We start from the raw sequence: 24,908 nt of genomic DNA on the forward strand, positions 1-24,908 counted from the left end.
TCATCCTCGTCGTCATCGTCCCGACGTCACGTCTCCGTCGACGTCGTCGCATTGACGCCACGATGCGTCCGCCAAGAAGCACGCACGCATTAATCAACCCGTTATAATTCGCAGGGTTGTTGAACGCGTATGGAGAGCGGAGTAATCTGCGGGATGACAGAGAAAGAAAAAAAAAAATACAAAGAGAGAAAGAGATTTAAATTATCCGTGCGTTTTATTATCAGTTTATCGGTCGCTGGATGTGTAATACATAACTTCGCTCGTCGACGGACGTGGTGACAACCGTCGTACTTTTTTTCCAAACGCATGGCGAGCGCGGAACTTTTTTGCGCATACGTGTAATTTTATAACGATTTACCGTCGCTCTGGAAAATTTCCCGCAAAAATGCGCGAACCGACCTGACACGGCGCGAGCGTGTCTCGTGCCGCTAATTTGTTAATAAATGTGTATGAGCTCTAAGAGTGCCATGCGGTTTACTCTCGTGTGGCTGTCATGGCTTAAAGTGCAACTATTGCCACGAGTTGTTCATTTAATGATTAACTCGATGAGTGGCGTGGCAGGTATTCCGCGTCATTATCATTTTCATGTATCAATAATTAACTGAATGCAAATGCTACTCGTGTGTTTAACGATTAATTGTCGAGCGATAGAATAAAGCACTAAAAAATACATGTAATGCTTGTTGTACAATTTAATTTTCTTAAAAATTTATGAAAGAGAGGAGAGTAGATAATAAGAGAAAATTGGAGAACCCGACGATTACTCATAAAAAAAAAGTAAGAAAACTTAATTTAACCTTTTGCTCTCATTTCTACCCCTGAAATTTTCATTCAAGTGCGTGACCAAAGTACCTACGATCAAATTAGGCTGGTTATGCAGAAGCGAGTTTTACGGTCTCTTTAGGGTCCTTTGCTCATTTTACATGTTGTCAGTACGAAATATTTCTTAGCAATATTCCTATGCCTCCATGTACGATCGCGTTCCCATATCCTAGCGGGAGCATTTTCACCTGGATGTACGCTCGTAATCCGCCAAGTGGAAAAAGACCACCGTAAAATTCACAGGAAAAATTCTCGCGCTTGTCGCATCGGGCGAAAAAATTCAAGTTTGCTTAAATTGCTCATATGACCTCTGAAGCATGTAATATCTATTATCATTTCGTTTCATCTATTACATTACATACGCGATATAAGTGAACTTGTATGTGTTTTGCCCTATTTTATTCGGCAATTTATTAAATAATATCGTCTAATATTAGACACGCCGCAGATAGTTCAAATTTAATTGCTCATTGTACGCCGTATTAGCACGGCGGCAATTACGAACAACATTATTAAATTATCTCGATGTTTTTATTCCATGGCCCGGTATAGTCGATTTTTATTTTAAGTCCATCTCAAGTACAGTTTCATGACGTGATAAAGTTTATCAGATAAATCGATAGACCCATATTAGTATGGTAATACTAGTCAAGACAATCTGCAAGCGAGAACAAGATAATGGTTTATACAGTGCGTAATGATCATATTTTACTATAGTTTTTAAGTAAATAACTTTTAACGAATAAGTGGATCCAAACAAAACTTTTGAACTTTCGCATTCATTAGAGCTTTCTTAGTGTAAGTAAAAAATTTGATTTATATGCATAATGAAATTTTTACATCTTTGATATATGAGATATGAGATGCATACATTTTTAATACTCTGTACATACATTATATCACACTTAAATTATATTTTAATATTTATAAAAATATTTCTGTATATTACAAAAAAATTGTAAATATATAAATGACAAGGCTTTTCGTTTTTCAAAAGAAAGAAATTTGCAGGCCAATATTATTGACTTGTGTATGCAGAGAGTGTTAAACGTTTATTGACCGTTTAGGTATAGTGTTCAACGATGTGCGCTTTCTCTTTCGTTTGCTATATTTCAATAGAACGGTTCGAGATTATTTATATATATATACCCTAACTCATCTTTCTCAACCGTCAATGAATGAGGGAATTGTTATTTGCGAACTGTTAGAGGTAGAAACGTCAATTGTGCCGACAGTGTGACGCGCACGCGTCATTAAAGGCGTCAGCCCGCGTGTTCATGCGAACACGCGGCACATGTTATGTGCAGATGCCGCCGTCACCGGTCTGATTTTCTAGTCACGGTCAAGAGACGTGGCACGCAAATACTTGAAATTGTAAACGTCATCCATTGTCTCATCGTCACAAGAATGTACACGTATGTATCACATCTCAAAGCATTATTAGTACAAAGATTGCAAAGACTGTTCTATTATTATGTTTGAAAGCGTGCAATTATTTATTGTTTTATTCTTTCAGTTAATTTTGAAATTAAAATTCAGATATTTACGATCAAAATTTTTAGTTGATTAAACAAAAGGATAAACATTTAAGAAGTTGCAAAAAGAAACATGCAATTTTTATATTTGGTTATTAACTTTCAGCTGCTATTATATAATCAAAATTTAATAAAGATAAATTTGTACAAGGTTGTCAGTAATTTTTAACAACAGCATTATTATTATTATTATTATTGTCATTTCACAGATATAATATAATAAATATGCAATGACACTATTGTAGAAAGAGAAAGAGAAAGAGAGAGAGAACAGAGAATTAAATAATAGCTTACTCTCTAAATTTATCTTTTATAGGATCATCATTATTATCGTCATATCATCATCTGCTTTATGTGAATATCTTTTATGTAAATTCGATTATATAGATCTTGCGTAGGTCTTATACTACTTTATCGTAGGTCTAACTTAGATCTACGTATATATAGTATCTATATACGTAGTCTTTATACATATACAATACCTTAAGCGAAGAAACGACTATACATGGTACGCTTTCAAGAATTCCGTTTCCAGGTTAAAATCCTTTTAAAGCGACCGAAAGTTAAACGCGTGATCATCATCGGACCGATCGAACCGAGAAACGGTGATCGTCTTCGGACGATGGCCAATTTCGCACGATAGCCAGTACTAGAGAGGACTAGATTTCCGGAGACGACCGATATAACATGCATGTTCTGTGCTTTCTATCGCCTGGAATCACGCTCGCGCAGCCTGCTGACGATGATTGGTTCGAATCCGACAATACCCGATAGTTCGCGCGTATACGAACGGGAATCAAATCGCGCGACTGAGATTTGGCTCCCGTTGTTCGTTTCTCACCACCGCTGTATATGGTAACGAAATGTGCAAGTGTTACAAAATACGTTACAGAAAAATAAAACAAGACGTCCATTATATTCTAAGCTATATTTTATATAGATACTCTTTAGATATCCTTTTAAATTGTTTCCATTTGGTTGAGTGTTTATTTGGATATTTATAATTTTACCTTTCTTGATTCTACACGATTGTATTACCTTCCGTTAATAATAAATGCTTCCCTATTTTTCACTGTTTACAATTACAATGAAATTTTCCCTCAGCCACTCTCTCAACGTACACATATATAACCGTTCATGCTCGCCATTAATCACGATGCTCGATGCATACAGTTATGCATTTTTATCTCAAATATTTGTGATGCCGCGCATAACGTCATGATTAATTAATTACACGGAGTTCAAACAATGGCGGAGGTAACGGCGTATCTTGCGCGCCGAGCGAAGCGTTTATACCAACACACACCGATTTATTTTTGCATTTTTGTTACATGTCCTAGCCAAAAAGCGCCTCTCTTTTACGAGTATTTGGAATTAGCTTTTCCGTGCAATAGTGGAGCCGCGAAAGCCGCAGTATACCACGTACAGGATTATATTAATTAATGTAAGCACGGTCAAACACATAAACATCGCTGCGCTGTACAAACAAAATCCTTTCAGATGGAAAAAAATATTATAATAAAATGCACACTGATATGACATTCAAAAATCACGAAAATATTATCTCTACCGTGATATTTGTTTCATAAAGATTTCTTATCGCGAGAATTGTTTTCTACCATTAAAGAGTTTCGCCGAGTGTCGTTATGACGTTCTATTAAAATTTTGCTAAGTGAAAATTGCGCTTCCGAGTAGATTAAAAAAAATTGCGATTAAAAGATATACAAGTAGACATTCCGTGAAAATGCGCAAATAGCACACCACACGTTTTTTCCACTCAGCAGAGAGATTCTAAAACGATGGTAAAAAGGGAACGGAGTCTCGAATGGCATGAATACGCGTGTGCAGTACGCTAAAACCGCTGAAAAAGGGAATCATTATTCGGCGAGTCTTTCAATTTACCCTGAATGAAACTGATACCACCCCCTGGCCCTTGCCGGCGTAATTTTTTGTCGTGCCGATCGCTCGGTTTTTTTTTACGCGTCGCCGATACATTGGAACGACAAAAATATCAGCCCTTTTTTTCCCGTCGCAGTTCGTACAACGGCAGAGCTCCGTTAGCACACGTTAACAACCTCAATCTGGCCCGGCTTTTTCTTCTCTCCCTCTCTTTTTCTCCCTTTCATTGTGTTTCCCCTTTCACCTTTTGCGAAAATGTCCACCTCGCTCTCTGTCTCCTTCTTTCATCGTCTCGCCGTTACTATGCCGCCGTCTCTCCCGGCTTCGTCGTCCCCCCGATTTCAGCACATAGATTACGGCCATCGGCACGCGCGTATGGCGTGCGCCCGTAAAAACCGGCTATGTATAAAACCGTCATGTTCCCGTGCTCGACGAGCGAGCATTTTCGTCGGGTCTTCCCCTTCCTCCACCTCGCGTCGTTCTTTTTCTGCGAGGTCCATCCGTGTCGCCCGTCAACGCTGCGCGGAGAAAAGCACACCGGAGAACAAGAAACATAAAGAATGATGGGTCAGCTCTTACTTACATTTCCGGAACCGGGCGCAAAATTTACACGCGAATTTCGAGTTTGCCTCGAAAGATTATGTTGACGGACAAACAATTTTCTTGACGCTTTAAAATAAACGTAGGAAAAAAAACAAAAGGCTTTTTATCTGCCGCGTTCACATTTTTTCAAATAAATTTTCAAAACTTTATTAATTCTGTCCCTCCCTCATCATTCTCTCACCTAAGAAATAATCATTGGCTATACAAATGTGTTCAATGATCATTGAAATATTAATGATCATTAACATCCCGTTGCATACTTAAACCGCCATAAATTGCAAAACATTTTTAATTACGCTGCTTTAATTACAAATACGAATACGCAAAGAGATTGCGTTTTTTTTCTTTCGTAAAATATTTCTCCCCTTTTTCCATGCGCCAGACAAAAAACTAGTCCGAGGGAATGAACTTTCGGTAATGCTAACGTTGTCGCGGGCTTACCGTTGACGACAGCGATGATGCCGAGGACGCACAGTAGCAGCGATCTCGAGCACATCTTCAGCTCCTTCTCCTTCCGTCTTCCTCGATGAAAGAAAAGCGAAGAGAGACAGGTACGCGCGATCCTTACGTCGCTTTATCGAACATCGTCCGTCCTCGTCCTATTAATGCGTAGGATCAATTCCTTCCCCGATCAGTCAACTCTGATCAATCAGTCGATAACAAGCACGGAGGAGACGTTTCTGGGAAATGCTGCGCCCGTCATCATTGCCGAATGATACCGAAAATATCTTGAGTCAGCATCGAGATGGGATCGGTTTCACACCCTTCCTCCGACAAAAAAACGACGACGACGACGACGACAATGACGTCTCGATTAGATATTCACGATCACGCAGGTTCGTCAGGCGAAAAAGCGAATTACGACTGCGAAATAGCTGACTGCTAATTAGGGACGATCGCATTAATCGGCTCTTAACCACCAGCACCGGCACCCGGAAGTACCTCGATCGAAATCCTATCTCGCCTGTCTAACTTGCCTGTCGTAATAACCCCGAGGCTCGAGCTTCCAAGCTCTCTCTTCCTCCTCTCGTCCTTCGTCTTCGACGAAGTGCTTCCTCTGACGTCTTTCTACTCTCCTCCGTTCTCTCTCTCTCTCTCACCTTCTCTCCCTCTCTTTCTTTCTTCACCTTTCCCTTTTCCAACCCCCTGCTTCCTGCTCCAGCTGCTGCTGCTTCGCCTTCGCTTTCTTTTCCTTTAGCCTTGGGACATAATGCTCTCCCCGCCGCGAACCTTCAGTCTACTTGTTTGTTCTAGATGACGTCAGCTCGCCGAAAGCTACCTCGCAATTCCTCACGGGCTAGCTTCCTCGATCCGGGATCCTCTCAGCGTAACTTAGCGAAGTAAGTTGAAGTGCCCCTTAGCGCAACTAGACCTCTTATTCATCGAATATAGTCGAACTTTTATCTTTGATCAAAGCATCCGTTCGACGCAAGGGGAATGCGAGACATGAACTTAATTGTCCCCCCTTTTTCTTTCTCAAATAAAAAAAAGTTGCGACTTTTGTCTAGAATTTAATGAAGTAATTCTTCTATGTCTTCGTAAAAGTAATTTTCCGGAAAATCGCCAAGTGTATCACGCCGCAAGTTCAGCGGAAAACAAACGTCGGCGAGAATATCACGACTTGCCGATTCGCGACTTTTCTCCGCGAAACTTTTCCCCCGCGCGAAGTTCCGGAACTTGGGGAAATAGCGAGCGTCTCGTCGCCGGGATACAAGTCTGGGATGCAGGGGGGATTATATTTTATCTGTCGACGCGTGACAACCGCGAGACGCTCCCGGCCACGGCGAGCTCGCGGCGCTTACTGAGCTTGCGGGAAAGCTCCTCGAGGAGCGTCCGCGAGATGAGAGCACGTTTCTCATCCCCACTTGGCGAACCCGCGATTACGCTGCGCGCCGCGCGCGCTGATTGGCCGGGCATGCGCCCGAAAGCTCGCCGAGTAACGTGCATGCCCCCGTCGGAGGGAGAAAGAAAAAGAGGGAAAGAGAGGGAAGGGAGGAGGATTGGCTGCGAGGGAGACAGAGTTAAGGGCGACGGAGGAGGGGGAGAGGGGGGGGCAACGAAAGCTCTGCGATGCTTTTGGAGTACCGACTGCCGAGTAGTGTTGAAACGCTGTTGAAACCGCCGGTAGTGGGGCGACAACGCGACGGGAAGGAAGGAGAACGGGAGACGCGCGCGATCCAGAAAGGACACCGGGTACATCGTGCGCTTCGCGCCACTACCCGCGCTCGCACACGCGTCGAGCTTGCGGCAAAAGTTATGACCTCAAAGGGGTCGTTAACGAGCGCCCGCCAAATTAGTATAACGGCTCGCCCCCCAGTCTATCCTCTCCCACCAACACCTCCCCCCTCCTCCCCCTTGCTCTCTCACTGTTCCTTCCAGCCTCCCCCATGCCCCGCGAGTGTCCTTTCCCTATACCTGTCTACGCGCCGCTATTTTTGACCGCACTCGCAAGTACTATCCATCATCTGTCCGTCGACTGCCTCCCCCCCCTTTCTCCCCAAGGCGAATCGTACGCGCATTGTCTATCGATTCATTACGGCTCGTCCACTTTATGATTGATTACTATAATTGTGTCTGCAATTGGTATAAATATGAGTGGCCTTTTTTTATTATTGAAAATTTTAAAAATGATAAAATGTTTTAATTGACGAGAAAAAAAGCTTTTATAACATTTTTGTACGAATTTTTCCCGTTTTTTTTAATAAAAATAATATAACTTAAAATATCCAGTACAATATCTAAAATTATTTTATGCAACATATCTGAATGCAATTTACAGAGAATCTGTATTGATAGAATTTGTCAAATCTGTCATTTATATTAAATTAATAAAAAAAACAGCACTATATTTTACAAAAAATCATTATGGCTGATAATCAATTGAGTAGCAATAGCTTATAATTATTCATATTTACATTTTGTTTTACTTGAGTTTTTTACTTTACGTATAAATAAATCGATCATCATTCTAAGTATGTAAAGCTTACCGTTAGCAATCTCTATTATTCAAGCATAATCGTGGACAATGACGTTACTATCTATACACAAAATAGTATTACACGTTATACTTATAAAAAATATTTGGAAAGCGGAAAACGCGATCGAAAAATAAAACAGAGATGTTTCCAAATTTACTCGTTTTTGTGTAAAATAAACTTTTTAATTATTTTCGCATAATATACGATAAAAAGATTAAATAGAGTTATAGCAAATTTTCAGAAAGTCAATCTAACGCAGGATCTCACAATCGGTATTTTTGGCGACACTTTGTGTCGGTCATGATACTTTTCCGCCGCAAACTTCTCATGGGGCACCGTCGGTGCTCATGAAATTACTTTCCATTACGTGAAACTCGGTAACTCACGGAAGAAGTAAAAGTAAAAGCTTGGACGATCGACGCGGTCCAGCGGCCGCCGCGCCGTTGGATTTCGTGAGGGACAACTTCGGAAATACCGGCGACATCGCAGACGCTAGTAGTGCAGTCAATATATAATGCGCGACGTGCTCCTGCATTTCAAATTACCGCACAGTACTACCAGCGACGAACGTGCGGGCGTCACTTCCCGATGCTGCCGATCGCCCAGCAACAGCAATGGTACGACACTATGAATTCGAGCAATTTCTCTTACTGTCCCTCTCGCACTCTCTCTCTCTCTCTCTCTTCACATTGTACATTGCGTTTCGTATTATCATCCCGAATTCAGGGGCAACACATTATTACAATACAACAAATTTACGTTTCCTCTAAATGCAAATTCTCTTTGCAGTCTTACGTTAATATAAACGCACGTCGTAAATATAAAACCGCATAAAATTTATATGCGTAATATCGTTTCTAATATTTGTTTATATGTATAAAAACTAAACGAAATTTTAAATATTAATGAACACTCGAAAGACGTAAAAAAATTTTTCTCCCATTCCTATCTTACTTTACTTACGTTATTAATAATTGGTCATTAAGTTACCTTTCTCATACATATGTATGATTTTTAACTTGGTGTCATTATATTACGTTTCATTAATTAGCTTGATGTCGAAGCTCTGATTAATACCTCCGAGTGCAGTAATTAATTCACGTACGTCGTAGTATTCTAACTTAGAATAGAATGGGCGTCGTGCCTCTAGAGACATAAATAATTATCCAATAGCTGCACGATAATGTAGTGGTAAACGCGTGCACTGCCAGACAAGCATTGCCAGATGCACAATGTATGGCATCATGAATTTGGAAATGTTAATCTTTCTTGCATTAGACTCTAATTTTATCTTTATATAGTTCCAAAAATCTCCTTTGTAAAAACATAATCAAGTAGTGCATTATAATGAAGCAGAAGCACAAAGCCCGTCCTAACGAAAAAGTGTCTTCTATCTCTTGACTTCTGAAGAAAGAAAATGTTTACAAAGCCACGTACGCGAATCGTACGGATTGGCGTCCGGGCGAATGGAAGAATTTCAACTTCAAAGAGAGAGAGAGTATTAAGTTTTGTGATTTGCCGTCTGTCCGCAACACAAAGCGGGTAAGTATTATGGCGAAATAGAAAGCTGCTCCTCGCGACGTCGTTAGCCGTTCGACGTGCCGTCGCTCGCGATGAATAAGCGCGTGACTGAAGAAAAACGACGGGCATAATTACGAGTTTGAGTAACCCTTAACTATTCACCGGTCGATCGCGTTCTATAATTCGCGTTTCAAAGGGCCGACATTTTTCCGAGGCGACGGTTTCTTCAGCGGACCGCGGCTGATAATCGGGAGCGAGGTACGTGCTCAACCAAGATGAATTCCGTACAGAGAAAGAGATTTTCGCGTCGCCTCGCGCTTTGATCGACGTACCGTCAAAGCGACGTTTCACTGTCTCATTTCGATTCTGTTTTACTTCACCCGCATATCGATAACCCCCAGGTTTTTTTCCAGCTTCTTACGTCTCTTCGATCCTTTAACGCGCGCGAGCGCACGCCTCCGTCCTCTCTTTTTCCATCCGCCGCCCCCTCCGGGACCAATTCTCAGTCTAGCATGGAATATACCGGAAGATGAAAGAAAGGATCCAGTCATTAACTGTCGTCGCCCCGACAAAAGGAGACGTGCACAGACGCGGAAATACGCGGATGCATTTTTTATTTAATTCCGGAAGAAACGTGACGGTGCCAAGAGAAACGCGAGAAGCAATAAGAAAGTGTCAATAGTAGAGAGTAAAATTGCAGTCGGTGGTTACACTTGGTAGGTATAAACGCACCCTTCCATCTCCCCCCCTTTCCCGCAACTTCCCGCGTATAATGAGTCGTATTGTATTTCTCTCAATTTTAACTTAATGACAGATTACTTCTCTCACTCCCAGCATAATTAATTGCGCAGAAATAACAATCAGCTTCCTACTATTCAATCGTATTACAAAGATGTATAATAAAAAAGAATTGATATCAAATTAACAATCGTTATTTTATTTACATACAAGAATATAAAATGTTATCCACCTGATTAAAATTCAATGAACATAACGGACATAAATTGATTTTTAAAAAATTTGTATGATTTTATTAGGATAAATAATATGTATTTATCATCATGCAATAACAATGTTTAAGAATTGAGAGGAAAAAATTAAGTAAGAAATAACAATATCTTCAAACGAAGAATTAGAATTTGACAATTATTATCCAAACATTCATTTTTTTAGATGATTATTATATCGAAATAAAATTATAATATTTTGCAGAAATTTAAGCTAAAGCTCTTAAAAAATCTCGTATTTTTCCTTATATGCGAAGCAATGATTGTCGATTCGATACCATTTCTTTTCTACGCGCGGAATTCAGTCGCGTTTAAAACGCTGCGAAACCAAACACTTTCGATTTACGAATACGGCAGGCAATTCGTGCGTCCAATGATAATTAAGCTCTCTCCGTCGACCGATTGATTTGTGTACAAAGTGGGAGAGATTCTCATCGTTTATACACGTAAAGTTTCCCCCGCACGCAAATACGCGCGGGCGACAATCGCGGTGTATATAACTCGTCGCGCAGCTTATCCGGCAATACATATATACCCGCTCGCGGACGATTATCGTGACAATTCCATTTCGCATTATACTGTCCGCGCAGCTCTGCCCCCGCCCTCCCCCTTCCCTTCAACTGGCCAATGACTTCGTGCCGGCCCGAAAACTACCCCTCTCGTATCTCCGATCGCGGACAACCCCGGCGCTATATTCGGTAAATTTCCCTTCGGGACATGTTCCGTGTGTATCGAAACCCGTTTAATCGAAATTTCGAATGTGAGTTTAATCCATCCCCTCCCTCCCTCCCTCCGAAAAAAACGTCGCTTTCTGCAACATCGTCTGTCGCGTGCATAAATGCGCACTCGTAAAAAAAAAAAAAAATCTCTCTGTAGCCGATATGAACCTGAAGCCTGCGATGGACGGATTCAAAAGTCGAAGCACTCGGGGCCAAATTGCCGTTAACGTACCTCCCGCCGGAACTGCGCGATTTTCAAAGCGATTTTGGTATCCGGTTTTCAAATTTATTGACAGAAACTTTTAAACAATACACGTGGAAAGCTATTAATTTTTTTTTTTTGACAATAGAGTTTAACGTTGATACACCGATGAGCAAATATTAGTGATAGCTGTTATCGAGTTTAAAATTACTTCGGCGACAAATATATATATTTCTTTAATCAAACTTGCAATCAAAATATAACTGTCATTATTATTATTGACCAGACTCTGTACGACAATGACGAGGAATCGGAATAGCGATGCAATCGGTTCGTCCTAAGCGAAACGTTTCTATTATCGGAGTCGACGAAGCCGACGGCGGGGATGCATACATTTCAAATCGCGGATTGCAATAACACGCACATTGTTGTGAGAATAAATTCCAGGTCGCGTCGCGTCGCCGATCAGCGATTTTTCCACGGCGCGTCCGCAAACGGTGAATTCGAGCGAAAGCAAACCAACGGCGACGAGCGCCGGCCAATTGTCTCGGCACCGATCAATTCAAGCCGGTCGATTATATTTTCCAAAAATGCAAACGACTCTGTGACGCGTCTCTCTCTCTCTCTCTCTCTCTCTCTCTCTCTCTCTCTCTCTCTCTCTCTCTCTCTCTCTCTCTCTCTCTCTTCCTCTCTATCTTTCTATCTCTCTGTCCCTCGTTTCTCTCCCTTCTCGCTCCCGCTTTTTTTTCTTTCAGGCAAGAATTTTTCAATATTCGCTACACTTCCCTCGGGATGTTCCGCGTATCGATATTCCATTTCGTCGGGAATTGAGCGACCGACGTACGGCGTGGTGACAGAGAACGAGGGAGGCGAGAGAAAGAGAGAGAGAGAGAGAGAGAGCGAGAAAGGGAGGTGAGAGGGGAGGAATGGTGACGCCGCCGTGCCGTGGAAAAAGGACTCGCCACGCTATCCGGCTGAAAGATGTGACGAGACCATCGTTTACCTTTTATCGTCGCCCTTACTTTCGTCATCGTCATTATATCGGATTATCGGCGGATTTCTTGGGTGCTCCATTCGCCGCCGCCACCGCGAGTTTATCAAAACGTAACGCGTCGCGCGCCGAGCCCGCGGCGAAAAGTACACGGACGACACATTTACGTAAACGCTACAACGCACGCGGTTTGAATACGGTCTGTCCGCGACACGGCTCTAGTTTACGGGAACAGAGCTCGAAAGGTGTCTTCCATTCGTTAGCAATATTTTTTTTTTATAAAAACTCGCGAGTCACAAGGGACTGTACGAGAGAATTTTTATTGCTAATCGATCACGCAAAGCAATTAGATAAAAGAAATGCTCGAGGAAACAATTAAGCTTGTCCGAGAATTTTAATTGGAAAGTGGAGTTCCTCCCAAGTTTCCCCGAATATATATATATCAACAAAATCCCACGATTTTCGGGGGATAAAAAATAATATTGAAGATTCCAAGCGATAAATGATAACAATGCAACAAGTAACTCACTCACCGGTCGATGTGCTGTTACCATAGTCCTGTTTCTGCTTCCGGCTTTTCCTTTCTCCTGCTATGGCACGTATCCTTAATTTTGCTCCTGCTATCACTGTTACTCACGCAACTTAACGCCGTACGACCGCGCGACCGACCGGACAATCAGGTTAGGTTAGGTTAGGTTAGGTTATCGCGACGGGACATTTACGAATTTTCCAGGAATTGCACAGACCGAAAAACACGCGGAGCGATCACCCGTTCGTAATATCAACTTTCGACGAAGAAAAAGATACGCGATTACGAAATAAATAATACGACTTTGCACGCTCGACGTCCGAGGGAAATGAAGTACTTGCCGAAAATTTGGAAATAATCGGAAGCAATCGGAAGGGCTTGCGAGAGCCATCTTGCGGGTACACTTTCCTTCAAGTAGGGAGACACCGTCACACGAGTGGAGCTCCACCTTTGAGATCTCAATCAAAATTTTTATCGACGAAACGAAGAATTATCTTCAGACAAGCGACGCACTTCACGGCACTGAGATCGACGCGCCCGTATCTCCCGACGGGACTAACATACTGACCTGACTGAAAATTTGGAAAGAAAAACTGCACGCGAAGATCACCTCTATGCGAATACACTACTCGAAAGAGACTGATCGCGACGCAAGTGAGGCTCGATTGATTTTCGTATCGACGAAACGAAGCATGCGAAACCACCTTCGGACGAGCGAGGTGAAATGCGACGCGAATGTCTACGCACTTCACGACATTAAATAACCTCCGCGTATTTCACGCGCATGACGTTCCTCCATTTTTCACACCTTGCACGTAGTAACGAACGCATCAAGGTCAATCACCATTGTTCGCGATATTCACTTTCGACAGTAGGAGGAAAAGACATCCGGTCACGAAATAAGTAACATGACTGATGAGGCGCGTTCGACATCGTCTCCCGAATCGAAAATACATATCGAAATTTAGAGGAGAGAAAGGGGGAAACGTCGGCCAACTTGGTGCGAATAAACAATTTTTTCGAAGAGAGGCCAATTGCGACACACACTCTTTAATATCTTAATAAATTTCGACGTCGACGAAACAAAAAACAGGGAAAAGTTTCAGGCGAGTCGCGAGCACTGCGAACGAAAACGCGACATATTCGAGATATCAAATCGAGATGTTCATCACATACGACGTTTCCCGAAAGTTATCTCTCAAAAACGTGGCACGAAAGATTGCGACTGAAGCGATCGCCTGTTGCTCGATTTGACGCTCGTACAAGACGGAAAAACGCGCGATCGCGGAGCGTAAACAGCACGACGATCTTACCACTCGTGTCCTCGCGGCGGAACTGAGTCGTATGCGTTGGAGGGGGTAAAGTTATGGGAGAGACGAGCAGCTGATTGGTCACCTCGGGAATCGGCAGTTCTAGGAAGAAAAAAAAGTCTAACCGCGACTTCCAGGAAGCCGAGGCGATTTCCAAGAAGCCCCGCATAAACACGTCTCCAAAAAACCTTCCGAAAATTGAAAGCCACGCACGCGAGTTTTCTCGTTCGTCGACGTGGTAATTTTTTTTTTTTTTACTTTAAAATAGAATTTAACAATATGAAATTACGGCAGGTATTTTCGATAACGGCGAAAAGAGGGACACTGAAACTGTATAGGACATATAAGTCTGACGTATAAAAGCTCTTCAATTTGCTATTCTTTTTTCCTATAGGGCTTGCTTTGTACCGAAATTCGATAAATGAAATTAATGCACATGGTATATTTCCGCATGGCGGAGCTACCGCGCGAATTGATTTCATCTCCAATTTCTGCACATTTCGTCGTGGTTTTTAATTTTGTTTTTTACGCGCAGACTCATCCCGCACTACTATCCCTCTCTCTCTCTCTCCCCTTCTTTCTCTCTCTGCTGCCAGTAATCTTTTATCGCCCCATAACACGCTCGCGGCTGCATCATTTGCGCGTTTCTTTTTTCTATTCGTTTATTCTATTTGCATGCGACAAGGATTTGCTTGCCTGTGCTAATAAATCACCGGTATCCCTCGGTCTGCCAGGACAAAACAAGCCCGGCTGCTATGCGGCTTGAAATCCACGGGGTGTCCAATAATCACTGTACGATATTCTAATAGGGTAACTCTTGGAATTAATTAGAGACGGATATACGCGGGAAACGTCAGGAACTTCCGGGTGTTATAAGCCGATGATACCACGCGTTCAGGTAATCGTGCTTACACGCGTACCGATTTGTTCTTTCGCGTTGAAATATTCATCGAACTCTGTTTCATTTTAATTTGTTTCAAGGGAAGCGTTGAAGCTATCGATAAACGTGGATATGAAAGATTGCAATAGAAATCGGCGCAATATGAAAGAACAAATATGATTACAAATTATTACGTTCTTTGTTAAATAAATTACTTGGATTGCACTATGACTAATCATTGAAATATTTCTTGTTTTTGTTTTATTTCATTTTATGTTTAATAGGCAATGAAAAAAATCTTTGAACATCATTGATCTTGTACTGATAATTAATTCTGCAAAAAAACTAAAAATACCAAAACACTCACTTTTATAAATAATTAAGTACTTTTCACCAAACTTTTAATTTTTTTTTTAATTTTTATTTGTAAAAATATTTGCGATACTTCATCTTTTTATTTATACCTACAACCTTTTCTTTTTGGGAGAGGACAATTAACATAATAGGACAGAGGCAATCAATTTGTAATTAATATTCTGCCAAAAATAACAAACAATTGTTCTGTTCTGTAAAGCTAGTATAATCTCACCTGTGTGATAAATCAACAGATATTCCAAAATTAAATATATTAATATATTAACTTTATCCTCTAGCCTATCCATTTCAAGGCAATGGATCTGTGAAGTTTCGCATTTATCCGTAATATTTTTTTCATAGATCCATTACCTCAAATTAAAATAAAAGATAATTCGTTACTCACCAACACGTGACGCGCAACAGTGGAATTGTAACTACGTTGTGTACGTTAATCTGTAAAATTCAAATATAAAATTCAAGTTATTATAACGGAAAAACAAATAACATTTCTAAAAACTACTCAGGTGACTTGAATTTTTTATTCGTTGTTTCGTATTAAATAAACTAAATTTACCATTTCCGAAAAGAATGTTTTTCTTCCAAAGACAAACTTACAAAATTTTGTAAATAAAAATCCAATTCATATATAATCCAAATAATTGTAAATTCTAAGCGTATTAGAAATACATATGTATCCAATTATCCAAATATACATACCAAATATAGAAAATACGCAACTACATGTAAATTAAACTACGTACCAATAAAAAATTTTAAAAATCGAGCAAAATATCAGAGAACATTTTATACTTTGTTTTGTATTATCGCGTAAGGTAGCGCGTAAATAATACGATCGATTAATTCGCGCGAATAACACAGATATGAATAAATAAGTAATAATAAATAATAGATAAGATTAAATAAATAACGAATTACCTCGAGGTTGCTCCACCGTCGCCCGATGTCTCCCCGGGCCTCGTCGTCCTCTCAGCCAACACGCACACACACGCACAGCTCACTCGCGAGAACGTTAATTACGATCGCGTACAAGTTACCGAAATCGATGATCACGCGTTACTATGAACGGCACTCCCGGTGTTAATCGAACGAGACGCGCGCTCTATTAATTACGCCGCAATCCTAATCAACGTATGGGGAAGAGAGAGAGGGAGGGAGAGAGTGAGAGAGAGAGAGAGAGAGAGAGAAAAAGGCTAGGATACAAGTACTACAATCACGTCTCGCGAAGCGACGCGACATATAATTGTTACCTTGCAGACCGCCAATGGCGCTGGCGCCAACGCGACGAATCTCGATCGAACGAACACATCGAATTCCTAACGAATCGTCGTCCACGCGTGAACTCACGCTACGTAAACGACAGGTATCGTCAGACCCCTACGGGCTGAATTTACCAGCAGGCTGTATTTACCGTGATTAAACGCGTCGCAGCTCGACGATCAATCCGCTTCGTAACGTCCCTGCCTCACTAATGCCAAAATGATGGTTAGGTGGAGGGAGAGCGACAACTTCACTCGACGCGAGATTCACGAGACGCGAGACGTTCAAAGCGTAAGACGGAACGGTCGATGCGGAACGACGCGACGTACGATCGCGGTATCCGAGCCACGAGTCAAACGTACGAATCAAACGCACGGTAATCGCTGGACGAGGGGCCACGCACACATACACACGGCGCCGTTTTCTATGCGAGTGCGAGCGCTTACCGCACGGGGTCCTCTTCGCACAGGGGAAGGACGGCGGCGAGTTACGCTCGAACCCAGACGCCACGCGCCGTTGGGGACCCGATTCCGCGAACAGTGCGGCGAGAAAGATCGCGACCGGCCACGACAGTAGTCACTTCGAGGGAAATACTTACGTAAGTTGGCTCGAGGCGTTATTTGCTCGGTCGAGATTACTCGGATTAACGTGCCCCCAGAATTTTGGCGCAATTCGCCATGTCTCGAAGCGAGAGAGAAGAGAGAGCGAGAGAGGGAGAGAGAGAGAGAAAATGATGGTACGGAGTGCGCGTAGCAAAGCAGCACGAGCTGCCCGAAGGCATCGGCCTCTGCCTAAATGTTACAATTGATATTGCAGATAAAGTATCCTGCGGCGTCCTTCGCATCTCATGTTTCTCGTTTCGCGGCCTCGTTATCGCTGATTCCGCTGGATCGAGGAGCATGGAGTAATTACTGGAATCCTGATTCATCGAGTGTGTAATTGATAGGTGCACGTCATAGAATGACACATCGAGATTACGTAGGTTGTTTTAATAAATTAAGACCAAGAACAAAAGAATGAGTCGCGCAATACTTTCTCCCGTAAATTTGACTTTGCTTCTCTTAGGGCCGGTTCGCAATCTTCGGTTACCTTAACCGACTGATTATTCCATTGGAATTGACCAATCGTATTTGTCGAAATTAACAAATACGATTGGTCAATTCCAATAGAATAACCTACGATTTACTTCTTAAGTAATCTTTAACAAATTTTAAGTACACTAACAACCTATTTTTAAAAAAGAGAATTGAATAGCAATTAATTCCATAACAATTCCACATTCTGGGAATTAATTTAAAAATAACAAAAGCTTTATCGATTAAGATTTTTAATGATCATATATTAATTTGTCACTTTGTTATTAATTCTTACTTTAGATCCTACTGTTTTTTTTACTTTGCTTTTGTTTTTTTAATTTGTATATGCATAAAATTACATACAATAGTTGATTGATGAGTTAACTGACAAACTGATTATTAATTGCTATTCAATTTTCTTTTTTGAAAATAAATTATTGGTTCGGTAGTTTACTTAAGAAAGATTGCATTTCTTAAATTTAAAGTTTATTTAGTAAAAATGGACGCAGAATAATTGTATCAATTTTGCTATTACATTTTATTATCTAATACACACAATTCTTTTTTTTGTTCTTCTTTTTTAAGTTGAGACATATGTTCTGTTTTAGGATAACACCCAACTTGCGTGGTCCAGAATGCAGCGAATGAACTTTTCACTTAGATCGACCGGCTGGTGGATACTTGCGAAGGAAGCGAGAGCCTCAACTTACCCCTTAAGCGACCACCGATTTCCACTTGAAGGTACCGTACTTTATGTGATTTTTCTACCTCCTTGTTTTTTTTTAAAAAGAAAAGCGAAGATTATAGAAGAAGGAGAAGTTAAATAAGAAAATTATTTTATATTTAGCGTTTTGAATATCTATTATTATTCGTTTGTCGATTATATTTTTATTCTAATTATTTCATTGGTTTACCCGTTTTATAAGTTTATCTTTAATTTGTTTTAACATGTTGATTGGACAATTATAACGCAAAAGGAGGAAATGTGATGGAGTATTTGAAAAATTTTAATAAAATCGAATCAAAATTAATTGCGATACTATTCTACATGATGTGCGAGACAGTTGTAATGGAGATATCGCGCATCCGAAAACCCCGGTAATTCGCGACGCTCTCCGAACGAGCTTTTAAGTACATCGCGTGGATTTTACTGCGTCCTTTTTCCAGCGTCATAAAATTTCTTAGCAACACTCTCCCCTCGCGTTGCTCTTCGTTCCTCTCAAGGAGAATAATCTTGCAAGCTGAAAAGGGGAAAAGACGTGAAATGATGACTCAAAGTCGGTAGCTTTTGCAAGAAGATCCGAAGGCGATGTTTTAACAGCGTCCCCCCATCGGCGGATGTTTCATATCCTCCCTTTGTCTCCCTCTGGGCATGCGTACGCCGGCGTTTACATAGATCCGTATGTGCGCGTGAGTATCGCACGAGAACGAGAATCAGTGCAAATTAAAGCGAAGTGAGAATATTTTAATACGTTTCTCCGTGAATTCTGCACATGTAAAATCGGATCGGAAGTTTTGGGAGGCGAACGTTTGCCCGCGTGAGAATTTCCTAGGGATTAATATTATCGTAGGGATAATACTAAGGAAATTAATATACTCTCTCGGTAGTTTTAATGGCTTTTGCGACACGGTTGTTCTTTGTGGTCAAGTTGCGTTCAAACCTGCAAACAAACGTAGTAAACGCGAGGTAGAATGCGCATATTCGTAGGTGAACACACCTATGTACGTCTATAGCCGCAGGCCGGCCACGCAAACATGTCGCAAAAACATCGCACACGCGAGAGACCCCCCTCCCCCCCCCGTGAATGGTTTGCGGACGCACATGAAGTACCACCATGAGTGAGAAGCTCTTGTTTAAATCCTTCCTGGAGAGCCAAGAGGTCGCTTCATGAGTTTCCCACGTGATTTTCCAGATAGCATTTCGAAGTAAATAAATCCTCCGGTTTCCGTAAAAAAGCACATTCGAAACCTATGAAAAATTTTACTTTCTTCATTAAATTTGTTTTTTTTCTACTGATAAAGTGGGATAAATCTAAAGTTTCCTGATTATAAATTTCTTTTAACGTTATATATAGTATATCAATCAGTATTTTAATAATTTACTATCCGTTGTATTCTTTTTAAAGAATTAGATGAGAGAATAGATAAGAAATGATTAATCTAATAATTTCTTATCCAATAAGTTCTAATACTCAATAATGGCATTTAAAATTCGCGAATGGAACTAGATGAAGAGCTCTCCTCGAGTCAACGAGGGAGGCGGATGAAATTGAAATTCACAAACGTAGCAGATCATTTTAAAACGCGTCGGATGTAAGCCTTAATCTGCAATTGAACGGAAACTTAATGGCGGGCCATCGGATTCTATGGAATGTGGCAGAGCAGCCACTTGGCAATCCGCTCAAATACGCTGCATCCGCGCGTCCAGAAGCCGATCGGACTGCCTATCTTCTGTTCGATCTCACAATCCGGCTCCGCTCGGTACACCTCCCACGGTATCCTCCTCCCACACGATGGTCGTGGGAAACCACATCCTGGCGTGACTCCAAATTGCGTGCAAAACCATCAGTGGTAAATGCGAGTCGAGCGTCGAGGAACAGAGTGGATGGACGGAGAAAGAGAGAGAGAGAGAGAGAGAGGAGGGAGGGAAGGAGTAGGAATTAGGAAAGGGGTGCTGTCGATCGCGATCGATTGAGCCTAGCTACCGTACGCTGAAAGGCAATTAATCATTAATGACCTGCCGTAAAAGAACGGTGCCGGCTTTTAGCGGGAGAACTTTTGAAGTGCGGGACGATGTACAGTGAAGTGTACCGTAATTCGGAGATACAGCTAATTCGCTGATAATGAAATTCGCAGCTGTTGATCGTATCGCCCGGGTAAGCGCATTTCTTAAAACCGTTGCCTTGTACTCTCCTATTTTATTTAAACATGTCACTTGCACATTCTTATAAATCGTTTCTTTTTGCTCCAATTTTAATCAAGCAACGCGGGAGCGCAATTGTTTTTTTTTTATTTATTTATTTAATTTGAGCCTCGAATTTTCTAATAAACGCGAGATAAAATGAAAGATTGACACAGCCCCGTACTTTATAAATTCCACTTGTTGCCGCTAAGTTACACGCTAGCGCAGAGTCCGGAGCGACGGTGCCATCCAATCGTGTCTTTTCTGCGATAATTGACTGCGCGCAAGTGCCTCACTGACAGCCCAATTACGCGCGAAGATACTTACAATCAAGCCAATAATTGTCGCCGACTGCCGCGGATAGCACCGTGCGCTGCAATATTCGCCGACAGCGGCCGATACATCGGCGGTGGCAGACGTAATTAGCTCCGACGCCCAGCACTGTTTCTAGATTTCAATTTCGTCGACGAGCACAGTGGATTACTGATACACGACGACGTCTCTCACCCCCGGTGATGCCGGAGAATAACGGTTCGCCCGTACTAATCGCACTTTCACGGGAATTCTCCCGATTAGGACACTTGCTACAAAACAATTCGCGTTACAAACGAGTACGTCTCGCATCACGCGTTTCACAAATGCTGCACCATCGATGACTAAATTTAAATTTCCAATGATATATTTACATATGATACTTACGCGCTCGCAGAACGGTTTTGTATCTAAAAATTTAGCTTAGTATAGTTTTGAAAATAATTTTGTTGTTAATCGTGGCGGGTGCTCAAGCTGATTGCTAGAACGTCAAGATTTTCTGCCGCATTATTATTGAATATTTCACGTTCCTGCTTTCCTTTTTACTTGAGGACTACTTCGGGTAAATTATAATTACATTCCGATGTTAATATCGAATCTGTGATCTACTCGCGCGAATGATAGAATTGACTCTACCCTAGCCAGAGGGGAAATTGAGTTCTGTCTATGAAATAATTAATGCCAAGCTCGCAGACGACACGGATGTTGCGCGTCACCACGTTAACGTCCTCGACCTCCTCTCCTTCGCAATCCCAGAACGCGGCCCGCCATCCCGTCCGCCGGTCCCTCGTGCCGCACGACCCACGACCCTTCGTTTCACCTGCGTCACCTCCTGCGTCTGCCTGACCGCTGCCGCCACCGCCATCGTTTCCGGTCATAACTCAAAATCCCTCAGGTGTGCTAACCGCGTATGCCAGCGGTCACGTTGGAATGTTAGGCCGCGAGTTTCCACCATTATTAAGCCTCGTCCCGCGTTTGCAGTCCTCGCACGTGCGCCGCGACATACACACACATATGACCTCTCTTCTCTGCCTGCCGAGGCCACGCGAATATCATCGGCAGAAACGCCGTGGTCCCCACGTTTCACGAAATTTCGCCAGAGCGACAAATTCGAGCGACCGTGATAAATTTGCGGCTGTAATAAATGGAGCAGCCGAGAATAAGCCGCTGGTAAAACGTTTTAGTCTTGACACTTAAGGCATTGCCCAACAATTATCCAACTGAGAACTAGGGGAAAGAGACACTTTCCGTGATGAATTTTACAAAGGAAGGATGATATATGTAAGTTTTCTGATTAACAAGAAATTTTCGTAGAAAGAAAAGGAGTTTATAATGTGCGGCGATTTATCCTCGAACGAGTGGCGATGCATGTATTCCGTGTATAAATAGCGATCTCACGCGATACAGAAAAGAACCGATAAACTTTCTCGATACTTGGCTGAAAGTCGCTTATCGGTGACGAAAATTATTAATTCAAACATCGTCAGTAAACGTGCATATTTTACCCACATCGGCCGTGAATATAAAGTTCCTGCACGGCGCGTGGTTCCGAGAAGGCGAGGTTTCGAACTTCTTCAACCAAAATGTGCCAAATTGAAGCCGAATTATAACTTTTCTGTGATGTGTCAAACCGAACTTGAGCCTCGATCCTGGATGTAAAGTTCGAAGTCGACTTTTATGAGCATAGTTCCCCCGCTTTTATAAGATCGTCCTACTTTCTTTCTAGTTTGGCTTCCACTCTGTCACAGAGACCGCCGATTGATACCTGACAATCGGGATTAGAAAATTCAACTGTTGTCGGTAGTCGCAATCAAAATTTAACTTTTCTTTGAATTAAAAAATGACTGGAGCGAGTTTATCGTTAATTCAATTCTTGCAAATGTGCATTAAAGATGAGATAAGAATACGTGACATGACTACACGATTATCTTATTATTCTTTTTTAGAGTTGTAACATGTTAAAAATTTTTTGCTTCTTAACTTTTTATTTGAATAATAAACTTTTAATTTTACCAAAATATTAACGTATCTTATTATCTAATAGTTTCCAATTTCTCCAGAGATAATAAATTTAGAAAATTAATATATATATATAATATAATGTTTGTAATAATATAAAATAAATTAAGTAATATAACAATATACTCAGATTTTGATATTTAAAAAATATTATAAATTATCTGACATTGATTGATGAGAGACTTAAAAATATTGCTCACAAGTAGATTGCAGATTTTGAAATTACTATTACATTACTTTTAAGTTATTTTTTAAATTTTATGCAATTATTTATTACATTTTATTTATTAAATAATTTATTTAATTATTGACTATTATATATTTTTTTACTTAAAAAAAAAACACCTTTAACTAAACAATATTCGTTCAAATTAAATTTTTAAAACATAGCTCTCATTATAACTTTTTGAAAATCAGATTGTTAAAATATTTGCCGTCACATCATAAAAAAGCATAATCGCGGCTGTAATTGCATTTAATTTCTCAGCAAGCTTTCCGCTATTCCGTATCAAAACAACTAGAACTCGTCCATTCTCCGCGGCGGCTATGAATTATCTCGTTTAACCGTCCCGCCGTCGTGTTTTCGGACGTAACCACGTCGTTTCATTACGCGTAATAGAGAAATCTTGCGCGCGAGCTGCCGCGTGAGAGTTTGCCAGGTTCATGTAAAAAGCGACGAAAGGGATTCGCTTCTCCGTAACAGCCGACCAACCGTGGGACATATACAGACACGCCGAAAGCTCGGTATCGCTTTTTGCCGCGCTAGCCAATTTGTCGGGGCCGATTCCGACAAGTCGCGGCAAGAAAACGTTTGACAAACGTCGGGATATTCCCACGGTAGGACCGTTGAGGTTCCGCCAGGGGTTTCCCGAACCAAGTCCGATCTTTGCGAAAGAGACGAATGGACCTTGGGGAAAGTTCGACACCGTCGTCGTTAACGACGGCCGCATTAATTTTGATTGGCGGTCCTTATCAATTGACACGCAGCCATCCGACGGATCCGCGCAATATCAGCAGCATTATTCGACGCGTTATCCTGCATAATATATATGTTTACCGTTCGTATTCGTATATAGAATGTAACGATATAGTACAGGAAAATTCAAGTAATTTCTCCAACTGTAATTTGATGAAAATGGTAATAAATTAAGCATACCGAGAAAGGATGCGCGTTTGCATAAAATGCAGACGCAGTCGTTAGAAATTTTTCATTTTACATATTTATGTTTGCGCGGATACTTTGGGATAAACGGAGTCGCAAGTAAGCGAAGCAAGAGAATCAATCAACATCACGAAAAAGAGACTTCATACAGTTTTTAAAGAGGATTTTATGAAAAGTTGTAATTTTTTACAAATATAATTACTTCAATTTCTCTCTCTCTCTCTTTCTATATATATAAGCTCCACATTCCAATTTCGCACACTCGCTGAAGTACAGCAAAGAAAAGTGCGGAGCTGCTTTTCTTTTCTGGTATCGATTACAGGCTTACCCCGCGGCTACGCATTAAAGTCGTCGAGAAGAAAAAAAAAGAAAGGCGCAAGATAATTTTGAGCGACGGCGTTAACGAGATTTTAATATGCAACGCCGCTACGGAGGAAAGTCAGAAAATACCGTTGCCCTTTTCAAGGAGTCTATCCGGAAGCGTCGTTTGCGCAAAAGGGTTTGAACGGGGCCATGAAGCAGGGAGAAGGAGTAGATAGTCCGATGGGGAAGAAATCGCGCCCTCCACATCGGGGTAGCTGAGAAGTTTGCGTTCCATCCCTTTCACGAGACCTCGGACGAGCTTTCATTCGTCTCCTACGAATCAATTCGTATCACCTCCGACCCCAGCTCGCTCCATCGTCGTCGCCGTCGTCCCTTGTTCTCGGCCCTTTTGCGACTTCACAAATTGCCGTACTCTGGAAATTCCCACTAAGCAAAGTAGCCTGCGAGTTTTTCGATACTGCACCCTTTCAACATTCGTTCGC

General features: G+C 41.5%; 1 protein-coding gene and 2 long non-coding RNA genes across 4 annotated transcripts in view; 1 reads left to right on the forward strand and 2 right to left on the reverse strand.

Moving 5' to 3' along the window:
- The window catches only part of LOC105833820 (carbonic anhydrase-related protein 10), a 132,012-nt gene extending 125,305 nt beyond the window's left edge, over nucleotides 1-6,707 (reverse strand). The window contains exon 1 of one of the 2 annotated variants that reach the window (XM_012675839.3): nucleotides 5,301-6,707. In XM_012675839.3, the coding sequence (XP_012531293.2) occupies nucleotides 5,301-5,355 (55 nt within the window). In that variant the 5' untranslated portion in view covers nucleotides 5,356-6,707. The remainder of the gene's footprint in view (nucleotides 1-5,300) is intronic. The other variant, XM_036290472.1, reaches the window with a different exon arrangement.
- Nucleotides 6,708-7,539: 832 nt separating this feature from the next.
- LOC114254253 lies at nucleotides 7,540-23,196 on the forward strand. The gene is made up of 3 exons (XR_003625621.2): nucleotides 7,540-8,454; nucleotides 17,448-17,609; nucleotides 18,316-23,196. It is a non-coding gene; the product is annotated as an uncharacterized LOC114254253 (long non-coding RNA).
- On the reverse strand, nucleotides 11,415-17,229 carry LOC118646798. Its single transcript, XR_004964229.1, has 2 exons — nucleotides 16,290-17,229; nucleotides 11,415-15,806 (listed from the first exon to the last, which is right to left on the reverse strand). It is a non-coding gene; the product is annotated as an uncharacterized LOC118646798 (long non-coding RNA).
- Nucleotides 23,197-24,908: the final 1,712 nt, after the last annotated feature.

The sequence above is a fragment of the Monomorium pharaonis genome, chromosome 8 (genome assembly GCF_013373865.1).
Source record: "Monomorium pharaonis isolate MP-MQ-018 chromosome 8, ASM1337386v2, whole genome shotgun sequence".
Lineage (NCBI taxonomy): Eukaryota > Metazoa > Arthropoda > Insecta > Hymenoptera > Formicidae > Monomorium > Monomorium pharaonis.